The 13,172-nt window shown below is 38.7% G+C and overlaps 1 protein-coding gene across 1 annotated transcript in view; it reads right to left on the bottom strand.

Moving 5' to 3' along the window:
• The window catches only part of Ror1 (ROR family WNT receptor 1), a 41,816-nt gene that overhangs the window by 14,732 nt on the left and 13,912 nt on the right, over positions 1-13,172 (bottom strand). Inside the window, exon 6 of the mRNA XM_090333979.1 lies at positions 2,799-3,010. Coding sequence (XP_090190105.1) covers positions 2,799-3,010 — 212 coding nt within the window. The remainder of the gene's footprint in view (positions 1-2,798; positions 3,011-13,172) is intronic.

Consider the following 13,172-nt stretch of genomic DNA (forward strand, 5'->3'; position numbering starts at 1 on the left):
TATCAATCTTACTTCATAGCTATAAAGATTAAATGAGAAAATAAGTCGCAAACACTCCTGTTTTATACTTGGTAATTTGCATCAGTCAATGAACATGGCTTTCTCTATGCATGCTCTCAGGTCTTCCTTGGGATGCCTGTTGGATTTCATGTTATAAAACAGGTCTGCACTAAATATGGAAGTAATGGGGGAAATGCAGTTATAAAATTCAATGGATATTCTGCAAAAATTCAGATCAAAGGAAGGTGTGAGGTTGGGAGGGTTGGCAGAGAATGATGAAAAGGGTCACACTGATCAGATGATCATTGCATTCAATATACTACTTGGTTCAATGGCAACTCCTTTGTGCAACTACTTAAAGATAAAAATAAAATTTAAAAAATAAAATTAAGACCGGGTTCCAGTGGCTCATGCCTGTAAATCCCTGATACTCAGAAGGCTGAGATCTGAGGATTGCAGTTCGAAGCCAGCCTGGGCAGGAAAGTTCATGAGACTTACCTTTAATAAATGAAGAGAAAAAGCTGGAAGTGGAGCTGTGGCTCAAGTGGTAGAGTGCTAGCACTGAGGAAAAGAAGTCTGGGGACAGTGCCCAGGTCCCAGAGTTCAAACCCAGGACAAGCCAAAAAAAAAAAAAAAAAAAAAAGAAAAAAATGGAGTCATTTCCACACTGGAAATTTCCACACTGGAAATGACTTTCTAGGACATTAGCTTCAGCATGGCATGGTTTCAGGGCCTATCCTCCTCTGTTCTTTCTTCCGCTCAGGCATCCCAACATTTACTAGTAAAAACAATGGAAAGAATCTCCCAAGCAATGACTATTGTACTAAAAGCTTAAAGTCATGGGCTATGTAAAGGTACCTTTAAGGCCAACAAAGTGTTATCTTGTAAATGTGCAGTAATATTATTTCTCTTTTCTTCTCCTTTGTAATATAAACAACACATTACATGTTATAATATAATAGTATAATATAAATATAAGGTCTGAGAATGATAATACATTAAATGCTATACGCAAATTAGTGATGCAGACCTAAGATTTAAAAAAATGGAAACTTCACTTTATCCCTTAATCTACTGAATGAATTCTAATATTTTCAAGCTGTTAGGATTTTTTGGTTTTATGTTGTCTTTTTTCAAATCACATTTAGCAAGAAAATATTTATTTCCCTTGAGACAGAATATCCATTTTTTTTAACATTTAATAAACCCCCAAACCAAAAAATAGGACTTTGTAACAGCAAAAATATTTTTCAAGATATCTGAAATACTTAAAAAAATCTAAACAGAAAACTGAAATAAAATGAATTTCAATACTCCCTATTATTGTATTCGCTTATCAGGAAAGAAGAGTAGTTCATTTCAGTGTGAAGACATTTTATTTTCTCTAAAGTCTTACTGTGAAGGACAAAAGAATAATCTGGTGACTAACCCATGGAGAAGATAGATATTTGTTGAATAAATGTAGTCTTCTTACATTGGAACAAGCTTTTGGAAGCAAGAACCCCAAATGACTGAAATGAATCTCTCTGTGGAGCCACCTGGGACCCAGCAGCTGGCTTTCCTGAGAGAGAGCCCTTGTCAGGCTTCACTTCCAAGATGCAGTAGGGAGAGCTGTATTCAAAGTAAGGCCGTGACCCTGGGGTCCTTGCCAGGACTTCAAGCACCCAAATGTTGAAAGATGTGGAGGAAAAGCAAAAGGAGGCAGGTTGATTTGGTGGGGGTGGGTATGGCCTATCATAAAATAGCATTCAAAGACTGCTAGAACAGCTTTTTTCTTAAACTATGCTGAAAAAGGGATTGAAGTCAAGCCTAAAACAGACATTTTTCTTAAATGGTATTGGAGCTGAATGCAGGGCCTTATGCTCACAAGATAGACCACCACTTGAACCTTGAGCCAGGTCCTATCCTTTCTTTTTTTCTTTTAACTTTAGTTATTTTGGGGTTAATGTGTTGTGTTTAAGCTGAGTCGACAAAGACAGGGAACCTTCTATTTCCACTTCGTGTGTAGATGAGATGACAAGCAGACAACCGTACAACCAACTATTGGTTGATATGGGATCTTGATAACTTCTCTTGGGATAGCCTTGAATTGTAAGCTTCCATATTTTTGTCTCCCAAGTAGCTGGGATTATAACCATGAGTGGATGTATCCAACCAAGGGTTATTTTTTTTTATTGCAGTAAAAAAAAAGGAAAGAAAGAAAAGCCATAATATTTCACCAATTCTTCCCCAGGGCTTGAATTTTGGGCCCAGACACTGTTCCTGGACTTTTTATTTTTTGCTGAAAATTAGTGCTCTACCACCTAAGTCACAGCTCCACTTCTGACTTTTTGATAATTAACTGGAGATAACAGTCTCACAGACTTTCCTGTCCAGGTTGGCTTCAAACCAGGATCCTCAGATCTCAGTCTCTTGAGTAGTTAGCCCCTGGCTTATGCTACCTATTTTTAAATTAAAAAGCAAAAGAAAAACTTTACATTCTGATACCTCCTGACTGAGATGATCTACTAATACCTTCTAGGCCAACAACTCTATGGCAAGGATATGGTCTACTTCCCTCCTCTGTCCCCCTCCTCTCCCCAGCCCCACTGGACAGGATACACTATGAGAACATGTTTAAGCTGAGTCAGGCAAAGGTTGAGCTAGGTGGCTGGTTAGTCTTTGCATTTGTTGAAAACAAAATCTAGTGTATATGAAATATGATTTGATATAATTTGATTTCTAAGTTTGGAAGGGTTAAGATGTTTCACTTTAATCTGAAGTTTTGGAGTTGTTGAAGCTTGGAATCTCTCGCTTACCTTGGGTTTATATGCATTCAGCATCGACATCTCTACGTTTTGGCCTCTGACGTGTTTCGGTTGCCTCTGGACTGGTGGTGACGATGACTTCTGGTTATTGCGGCAGACACAGATGAAGAAGAAGAGAAAAGCAATGGCCAAGGGAATGGCTACACTTGGCACCAGAATGTACAGAATTTCCATTTTATTTTTTTCCTTGGAACCCTTTGAATCTGGGTACAGACAAGGAAAAGAGAAAGAATTTATACTTGTTAAAATAACATCCACAATATTATATTGCATAGTTTAAAGTAACCTCAATATACACAAATGTATGATAAAAAAGAATCCATTGCTTATTATAGTTTCTCTCAAATCCTCTATATAATTTATTGAAGTTTAAAAGTTTAGAGTTCAAACGTTTAAAAATTGAGGGGAGACATTATGAACATTTTGCATGTGTGTGGGATGCTCTGATAAGTTTCCTCTCTTAATTAGCAGACCTTTATTTCTCTAACACCTTAAAAGTTAAACACCCTGTGAACGGACTGTATACATCCAAGATCTTTAATATGGACCACAGGACTCTCCTTCCATTGGCTGTCAGCCCACGTCACATACCACAACATGGTATACTAGACAAGCTGCCCTTGTTTTGGCTGGTGTAGATTTATGGGACCAGTTCTTCATTTTTCAGAGAAAATGTGGTTGAAGAATCCTGGATCTAGTGTCCCCAAAGCTGATGGCCTGAGAATAAGAGTGCCTGAAGCCAGTGTCACATCAATTGCTGATGATCCGTGCAATATGAACACTTCTCATGTGTGGAAGTAAATGAATATTCTGGATAATGTCTACAATTCCCTCTCGCACGGAAGTGCTGTATAACTTGACACTTTTTTGAAACCTCAGAATTCTTCTTAAATGCTTTCACATGAACCTAATAATCACGAATACTAACACTTTGAAGTGTATTTTTGAAATCTTATACACTCACTTTACCATTGCTTGCCAAAGAATATAATATATAGAGAAGGGCATGAGGTATGCTTTTGTTTTTATAGGTTCAAGTCAGACCATTAAAGCCCAAAACTTTAAAACATGCATGATCATTAATAAATTATTCAACTGGTAAAACAAACATAAGGATTATAAGATGGTAATTAGCGGGGTTACATGATGACATCCTCTCACCAGCAAGATCAACCATTGTCAGGAAACTGTAGTGTGTGAAAATTCAGATGAACAGAAAATTTAGAGATGATTATTTACTTTGCAAGAGAATTAGCATGCATCTATTAAGAGAATTAGCATGTATCTAAATCCTCATCAAGTCAATAAACAAATGCCACTAAGTGCCAAGCACTACCCTCATTAGTGAAAATGAAAAAAATTAATCACAATATATTCCTTACCTTAAGGAGCTTGTGAAGAAATGGAGGGAAAAATGATTGCAATATGTTTTAAATGTGACAATGGAAGTATGAACAGAATGATGAAAGATCACAAAAGTTCCATAAAATAGAGCACCTAAAGTAACAGTTCCCAAGTACATGTAAGTGAAAATAATGTTTACTTACATACACCTTCAAGAACCTTCACTTCCACTAAGATATAGTAGTAATAAATAATGTTTTTACTTTCTTTTCACATAAACAGACTCAGTCTGAATACATTATGAAGGAGCACTCTAGGTGGATTCTCACAGGGAATTGGAGTTATTGAGTAAAATAAAAATAATAATTATTTGAAGCCAGGTGCTTGGGCTCATACCTAATTCTAGCTATTCAGAAGGCTGAGCAGAAGAGTCTGTGAGACTCATTTTCCAAAAATCGGAAGTGGAACTGTGACTCAAAGTGATAGAGCACTAGTCTTGAGCAAAAGAGCCCCAGGGAGCTTACACGGAGGGTATGTAAAGGAGAAAAACTGACTAGTGTGTGTGTGTGTGTGTGTGTGTGTGTGTGTGTCTGTGTGTCTGTGTGTGTGTCTGTGTGTTTGTGTACATATATATATTTAATTTAATTTATACATATATATATTTAATCACAAAGTCAAGTTTGCTACCCTTATTATATGTACCAGGTGCTTTTCAAAGTGACATCTCTGTCTCTCTCTGACTCTCAGTGCTAGTCCTGGGGCTTGAACTAAGGGCTTAGGCTCTGTTCCTTAGCTTTTTTGCTCAAGGTTGAGCCACAGTTCCACTTCTGGCTTTTTGGTGGTTAATTTGAGTAAGTTTCTTAGATTTAACTGTCCTAGCTGGCTTTCAACCTGGGATCCTATGATCTCAGCTCTCTAAGAAGCTAGGATTGCAGGTGTGGGACACTTGGCTCTTATCCCCCACATCTCTACAGTGGAAGATCAGAGGGACAGACATCATGATTAAGGTTAAGCTAGTAAGTCAAACCCTGGAATTTCCCAAATTAGTCTTGCTTTATTCATGCTTCTGCTTTGGCTACTGTTCTAGCACTGGCAGTGATGAGAGAAGACCACTTGCTACTTTGTATCTATGCTGGGGGGGGCTTCCTCGATGGAGGTAGGGATGATGACTTGGGTCTAAAAGGTAGAAAGTAACACTGAAGCTTTGATCTCCTACTGTATCCACCACCACAGAGAGCTTTCTAATCCAGGCATCTCTGGAGACCATATTAATCATGGCATATTTCTCTAGTAATGATTGCATTTGCATGTCTGGGAATAGACAGGAAAGAATTTTGAGTGAACAATATATGCCCTCAGGCAGGTAAGTTCACATATTATACACACATACACAAAGCACACATATAAATACACACATCAGCATACATACATAAACACATACCCCATGTTAGAGACAATGGGGTATGCATTTTAAAATCAGAACTGGTGAATTCTGTCTTTGTCATTACGTACATGAACATGGGCCAGCACCTAGCCACTCTGAGTAAACTCCTCTACAATGTGGGAATAATACCTATGCCATAGAATTGTTGTAAACAATAAACAGACAATAAACACAATGATGTGGAATGCACCTATTCTCATACCTGTTGCCATGTCTTGAGTTGGAACTAGTAAAAAAAAGAAAAGAAAAAAACAAAAAAACCAGAGCAAGAAATGTTCTGTGATCTCAATTTCTTCCTTTATTCAGCAGGCATAATACCTGCTCTTCCAATTTTATGCAGCTCATGGGAGAATCAAATGAGATCAAATTCATGAAAGAACCTTGGATAATCAAAAATTACTATCGGATTGTTGGATGATATATTATTAACATGATAGAATTTCTCAGTATGGGATAGGATCTCTTGTTATTCTTGGATTTTTCTGTGAAATCATTATGAGCATAATGATTACAGAAGGAATGACCCTAATTTAGGACTAATGTAACGCTAGTCGTTTTTTTTCAGCCTAGAATTTTAGCAACAACAGAAAGTAAGGTTTCACCTGTCTGGCAAACAAAGGCGACTATTCTGAATTCATTCCCTATCAGATTATCCACGGAAGGCCTTTTATTGTAAAAGGGTGGTCTGGGACAAACCCCTGTAGGTTTGGGGGAGAACAAACTTCAAGAAGCTAAATCCTTTAAACACACAAACTTGGCTCCTATTGCTTACACGGAGGATATGTAAAGGAGGACAACAGGCATAATGTCTTCGTGTCAAGCGAAATAATGAGGCAGGATAATGTGAAGTCATGTTGGAAGTGACAGAAAACAAATTTAAGTCTATTCTGGGTCTCTTTCCTTACAACAAGACTCTTTGGTGTGGTTGGCCAGAAGGGGTTCATTCTCTTCTTTTAAAAAGAATGTTTCATAGAAGAACAAGACTTTACTTATGAAAAATTAGAAAACTAACTCTTGCCAAGTCCCCCTTTAAACATCCAAGCATTTTTGTTCCTTGTTGAGCTCAGCACATTACCACAGCTTTACACGTGGAGAAATGAAGGCTGAGAAGGGATGAGGGGCCAAGCATGTGAGATAGAAGTGAGCCTAAGTTTTGAAAATGATATTTCTAATAAAGAATGAACCTCAAAGAGTGAATAAACATGTTTTTCCTCATTCTCTATAGAATTCAAGGTTCCCTTTCCAATACCCAGAGACTCACACTATGTGAGAATGACATACATGGGCACAATGGGCATTGTGGTAAAATTCACTTGTGAGGGGAAAAGAAACCTCCAGTGTATTGCACAGAAAATTGGCTGGAAATTAGCATAGGGAAGAGTTTCTTTTTGCTATTTGGAATAACCATTTAAAAGTTAAACGTGCCTATTAGTTACATCAAGTTCAATACTTGAAATTTTTGAAACCAACAATTTAGTCCAGATCACATGATTCATTTCCTTTTAAAAAATCAACAATTTGGTATCACAGTTCACATCTGACATTCTGGTTTTATTTTTACAATGATATTCAATACTTTGATTAGTAATTAAATATAATAGAGCAAAAATACTCTTTTCTTACCCTGGGGCTTAAAGGAAGGTAAACATGATTTCTTATTCAAGGGGTACTTTTGTAAAGTGAAACATCATCTGGGATATTACTTTGAGTTAAAACAAGAAAATGCTCTGATATTAAATATGGCAAAGGTGGGAAGGAATCTTACAGAACCATAGAATTCCAAGGAAATGAAACAAGTTTAAATTACGATCTTGTCTGGGGAAAAAAAATTAAAACTAAAGAGAACAGGAATTGCTATCATTTATTATATGAAAACTAAAATAAGTGGGTCTGTAGCCCACATTGGGCTGTCCCAGTGCTATTTAAGCACACTTCCAAAAGCCCAAGAAGAAAGGAGAAAGAATTAGGCCTTCAGGCATGCTGAGCCTTGCTGTTTATTCTCTTTACTTGCTGATGGAAGTATGAAGTAGATTTTTAATATCTATTGCCTAGTCTCAAATTAATTCCTTCAAAAACTGTTGAATAGGCCACACTGGCTATGCATTTGTTTTTCTCTGCAGAAATGGCACTATGAGCACTTGAGAGAACAATCTTAGTAACTAGAATCTATACGAGTTTGTTAAAATTAGATGAACTTTTTTTCTTTTTTTGTCAGTCCTGGGCCTTGAACTCAGAGCCTGAGCACTGTCCTTGGGCTTTTTCCTCAAAGCTGGCATTTTACTACTTGAGCCACAGCACCATTTCTGGCTTTTTTCTATGTATGTGGTACTGAGAAATTGAACCCGGGTCTTCGTGGATGTTAGGCAACGCTCTACCACTAGGCCAAACTCCCAGCCTAAATGAATATTTTTTGATAATTAGAAAAATATTTAATTATAAAAAAACACAGAACTTGTGTGAGCAAGTGGCTCACACCTGTAATCATATATACTCAAGAGGCTGAGATCTAAGGATGGCAGTTTGAAGCCAGGTCACACGAACAAATCCAAGAGCCTGTGCTCAAGTGGCAGAGTGCTAGCTTTTGAGCAAAAAGATCAAGCAAACATGCAAGGACCTGAGTTCAAGCGCCAGTGCATGCATAAAAACAAAACAAAAGCCCAAACCCAAAATACTTATGTATACATGAGAAAAGAGGGTAATAACGTTCGCAGGGACCGACTGTTCTTGTAGGGAAGAAAGGGGAGGAGGGGGAATGACACTGGAGGTGACTCTGATCAAGATGCCTTACATATATATATATACATATATATACATATACATATGAATATTAAAATACCCCCATAGCCACTTGTACAAACTGACAGATGGTGACTAAAAATTATCATAAGCCAGGTATTGGTGGCTCATGCCTATAATCTTAGATACTCAGGAGGCTGAGATGTGAAGATCATGATTTGATGCCAGCCCTGGCACAGAAGTTTGTGATTTCTATTTTTTTAATTTTTTAATTATTTTAAAAAATTGTTGGGGTAATGTATAGAGGGATTACAGTTACATTCCTCAATGGGTGCATTATTATTATTACTATTATTTTTTGTGGGTCATGGGGCTTGAACTTGGCCTGGGAGCTGTCTCTGAGCTCTTCAGCTCAAGGCTATCACCCCACCTCTGGGCTTGGGCATTGTCCTTGAGCTCTTCAGTTCTAGGCTACTGCCCTACCCTTGAGCCAAGCCCACTTCCCATTTTTTTTCCCCTAGAGGTTAATTGCAGATAAGAGTCTCAGGTCCTTATGTGCTGGGGCTGGCTTTGAACCTTGATCCTCAGATCTCAGCCTCCTGAGTAGCTAGGATTACAGATGTGAGCCACTACGCCTGGCTGTGCATTATTTTTTGTCTCCCTTTCCCTTCCCTTATCCCCAAGTTTGTGGAGATTCTTATCTTCAATTAAGTCCCCCCCCCCCACCCGACACACACACAAAAGCTAGAGGTGGAGCTGTGACCAAGTAGATAGAATGCTAGCCTTGAGTGAAAAAACTCAGGGGCAGTACCCAGGCCCTGAGTTCAAGCACCAGAACTGGAACATGCGCACACACCCTCCCCCACACAACCACATAAAATGTATCATCTCAACCATGTTTAATTGTATAATCAGTAAAGTATATTCACATGATTATGTAACCAGCTTGCTTTTGCAAAATTGAAAGTCCTATCTATTGAGCAGCTCTCTGTATTTCTTCCTCTCCTCAGTTCTGGCATTCATAACTATTTGGGTTGATTCCACTCTTAGCCTTGTGAATTATATTCCAAGGAACATGGGCATGAAAGTAACTCTTTAAGATCCTGTTTCCAATTCTCTTGGACAAATACTTAGAAGCCATAAAATGGATGAATAAAACATGGGGGTATGTGTACCATGGAATATTACTCCATTTTCAAAAATAAAGAAGTCCTGTTACATGCACCACCTGATCAACCTTGAATATACTATGTTAATAGTAAGCCAGTCACAGAAAGATGCATAGTTCATTTATTTCACTTACACAGGAGATCTGGAAGAGTCAAACTCACAAAGTCTGAGAATGGAACGTGCAATGACAATTTAATGCACTGAGACAACATACTTATTTAGGTCTTTGTCAAATTTTTGGCTTTCTTATGTAAGAGAATAAAGTCAGTAATGTTTTCCCAAGCATCTCTCAACCCACCACATATGCTTTAAGTCTTTTTCTCTCTGGCTTAATGCTGAGTCTGACCACTGTGAATAGCACCAGTGAACACTTGGCTTCTAGCTTCTAGTTATGTTCAGCCATCGGGAGCCACTGGCAGGAGATGGTGACAGGAAGTGTATGGCTGACATGTTTGTTCCTTTTGCTTCTTCCTTACAGGGTTGCTGATGGCTGGCTGCATTTCTCTACCAAAGGGTGTAGCATACCCTGTCTATACTCTATGGGGGTAAGGTTACTATGGTAACTAAAGTTACTAACCTGGGCGGTAAGACCTTCCATTGTGGTTCACACTTTGACTTGTATTTTTTCTTATTAATGCCTTGAAAAGCATCTTCATAAACAACTTCTTCACAAAATCCCTCTTTTTGCTTGTGCCATTTGTTTCTTGAATAGAGCCAAGTGCTACATTCATTGTAGTGCTATACCAGAATTCTGTCACCCAAGGGCGAGCATTTCTTACTCAAGTGGTGGCATATCTCAAGAACAGCTGACACACTGGGGAAAGGATAGAATGTATGCTGGGGACATAAATTTTTTTTTAAAGGAAAACTTTGGGCCGGGAGTTTGGCCTAGTGGTAGAATGCTTGTCTAGCATGCACAAAGACTCGGGTTCAATTCCTCCATACCACATACATAGAAGAAAGCCGGAAGTGGTGCTGAGGCTCAAGTCGTAGAGTTCTAGTCTTGAGAAAGTCCAAGCACAGTGCTCAGGCCCTGAGCTCAAGCCCAAGACTGGCAAAAAAAACCATATATGGATATGACTAAGCTATAAGTCACTACCATGCTTTGTTGAAAACATGTACAGACTGGGCATTTAAATACATATTAGAAATGTCTGTAGCATAAAAATAACTTCCAGAAAACTTGAAGCTATACAAAGTACTGCTCGACTCCTTCCTTTCTTCCCCTTCCCACCCTCCCACTCACTGTACTGTTCAATTTCAGTTTGAAGAAATGGCTGAAAGACAAACTGCCTTACAACAGGTCTGCTGTGAAATATGGGAGAAGACTGCTGACAGAGTGAGTTAAAAACTATAGTGTTCACAATCTGGAAAACAGCTGCCTTACCCCAAACTGTAAACTTCCACTGTAGAAAATGGTCTGTAGCAAAGCACAACCCAGAGTGGGGGTTGTTTGTAAAGTTGTGGGACAAGTCGAGGCTACTCAGGCACAGAAGTGGGCAATGTGCCCTTTGGCAAATTGTTGCAAGGCCAGGTCTTGAAAGGAAATATAAAAGTGAGGTATAAAATCTCCAAATAGTTTCAGTGGGAACCCTGGTGAAGCTGGTTTAGGAATGAAAGCAATACCGCTGCTTGGGAATTTTGATGGTTTAAGAGAGGAAGGAACCTTTACTTAAAGAAAAGAAGAGGTAACTTTGGTATGGCTAGAAGAAACATGGCCATAAAACTTGATCAACTAAAAATAATGGGTCAAGTCTTGAAAACGAAAACACAGACAGGATTTTGTCTCTATTTGGGATCTCAACCAGCAGAAGATTGAGACATAAATCATTTGGGCAGAATACAGTCCAAGTAAAATGGCCAGAGCATTGCAGAAGGAGCTCCAGCCTCAGAGCTGGTTAGAACATTGATAAAGGTTACAGTGAAATGGCAAATCAGGGAGGAGTGCCTGCATACCAGATAAAAAGAAAATTCTCAATTGAGTTTCCACGTGGTCCAAGGTACGAAGCTTAGAGGATGACCAAAATCCTAATAGTATGCTGGGCAGGCAAGATCTCTGGAAAGATAGCTGGCTTTGAGGACTAGAGATCAAAGGCTGTCAGGAGAGCAGGGCAGATGGGACAAAAAGGAACAAAGCAAAAACACAGGAAGATCTGGACAGAGCTGGACCACATTAGAGCTGAGTAAATGGAACATCCTAGAGCTTCTGAAGATGTCTTTGTAGCTAGAGGGATCTTTTCCTGAATCCCTCAAATTATGAACAAGAAAACCCTATGGGCAGCATACCTGAGACCCAGAGAGTTAACATGATGGATTAAAAAGAAATAAAAAAGAGGGGCCGGGAGTTTGGCCTAGTGGTTAAAGTGCTTGCCTAGCATGCATGAAGACCTGGGTTCGATTCCTTGGTACCACATACATAGAAAAAAGCCGGAAGTGGTGCTGAGGCTCAAGTGGTATAGCTCTAGCCTTGAGAAAGTCCAAGGACAGTGCTCAGGCCCTGAGCTCAATCCCAGGACTGGCAAAAAAAAAAAAAAAAGAAATAAAAAGAAATAAAAAGAAATAAAAAAGAGAAAATGATCAAGGGATGTTTATTTCTCTGATACAAACCAGAATTTCATCTGATAATAGGTCTGGCACTGTGGATAGTGTGAGAGCTAGAGTTCTGGGATCTGGTTTAGATCTTGACTGTAGTAAATGCACTAATGCCTCTGCTTTCTCATCAATAAAATGACAACAATACTGCAAACTTATGAATACTGTGAGGATTCAGTTCATTTACCACATTTATTGTGACTTTTTATATAACACTGATCTTAATTTTTTTCATGCATTAGAGATCCTTGAAACAGAATCTCTTCATTAAAAATGAAAAACAGCCAGAGGCCAGTGACTGCTCAGGAGGCTGAGATCTGAGGATCATGGTTTAGAGCCTAACCTGGACATGAAAGTCCATCAGAAAATTGGAAGTGGCACCGCGGCTCAAGTAGTAGAGGACTGGCCTTGAGCTGATGAGCTCAGGGACAACAACCAGGCCCAGAGTTCAAGCCCCTTAACCAACCCCCCCCCAAAAAAAAGAAGAAGAAAGACAAAATATAGAAGATATTAGATCTTCCTATGGCCAGTTTCCATCAGATTGTTTGAAATATGAAAGTGAATAAACTCTCAAACTAAGTAACCAACTTGCTTGATAAAGGATTAATATATCAGAGTTCTTATAGGGCAAGACTATTCCTCTAGGTGATCACTTAGTTGAAATCAAGTACATACTGCCCGATGTGGCTGTCATCAGCTACACGTCTCCAATTACCACTTGAAATGTGAATTTTTCCAAAATAAGATGCACATCAGTTGAAAACTATACACCAGATTTCAGAAACTGAGTATGAACACAAATCTTTAGAATCTCATTAATATTTTGTATTAATAGTAATTTGAAATGATGTTACAGATATGTTGAAGTAAATAAGCTACATGAATAAGTTTTTTTTTTTAATGTAGCACTGCATTCAATAAGTAGCAATAGCCACCACTGTGAAAGCACACAGGGGCAGATGTGGGGGAGTATTTGGCAGTGTTTAATGTGACTCAGCCTTTGTACAGTGGGTTCTCTCACTAGACAGTAAAGTCCATGAGGGCCTGATTTAGTCTAGCTTATTCACAGAGTCTGAAAC

The sequence above is a fragment of the Megascapheus bottae genome, chromosome 6 (assembly GCF_031878675.1).
Source record: "Megascapheus bottae isolate mThoBot1 chromosome 6, mThoBot2.hap1, whole genome shotgun sequence".
NCBI classification, from domain to species: Eukaryota; Metazoa; Chordata; class Mammalia; order Rodentia; family Geomyidae; genus Megascapheus; species Megascapheus bottae.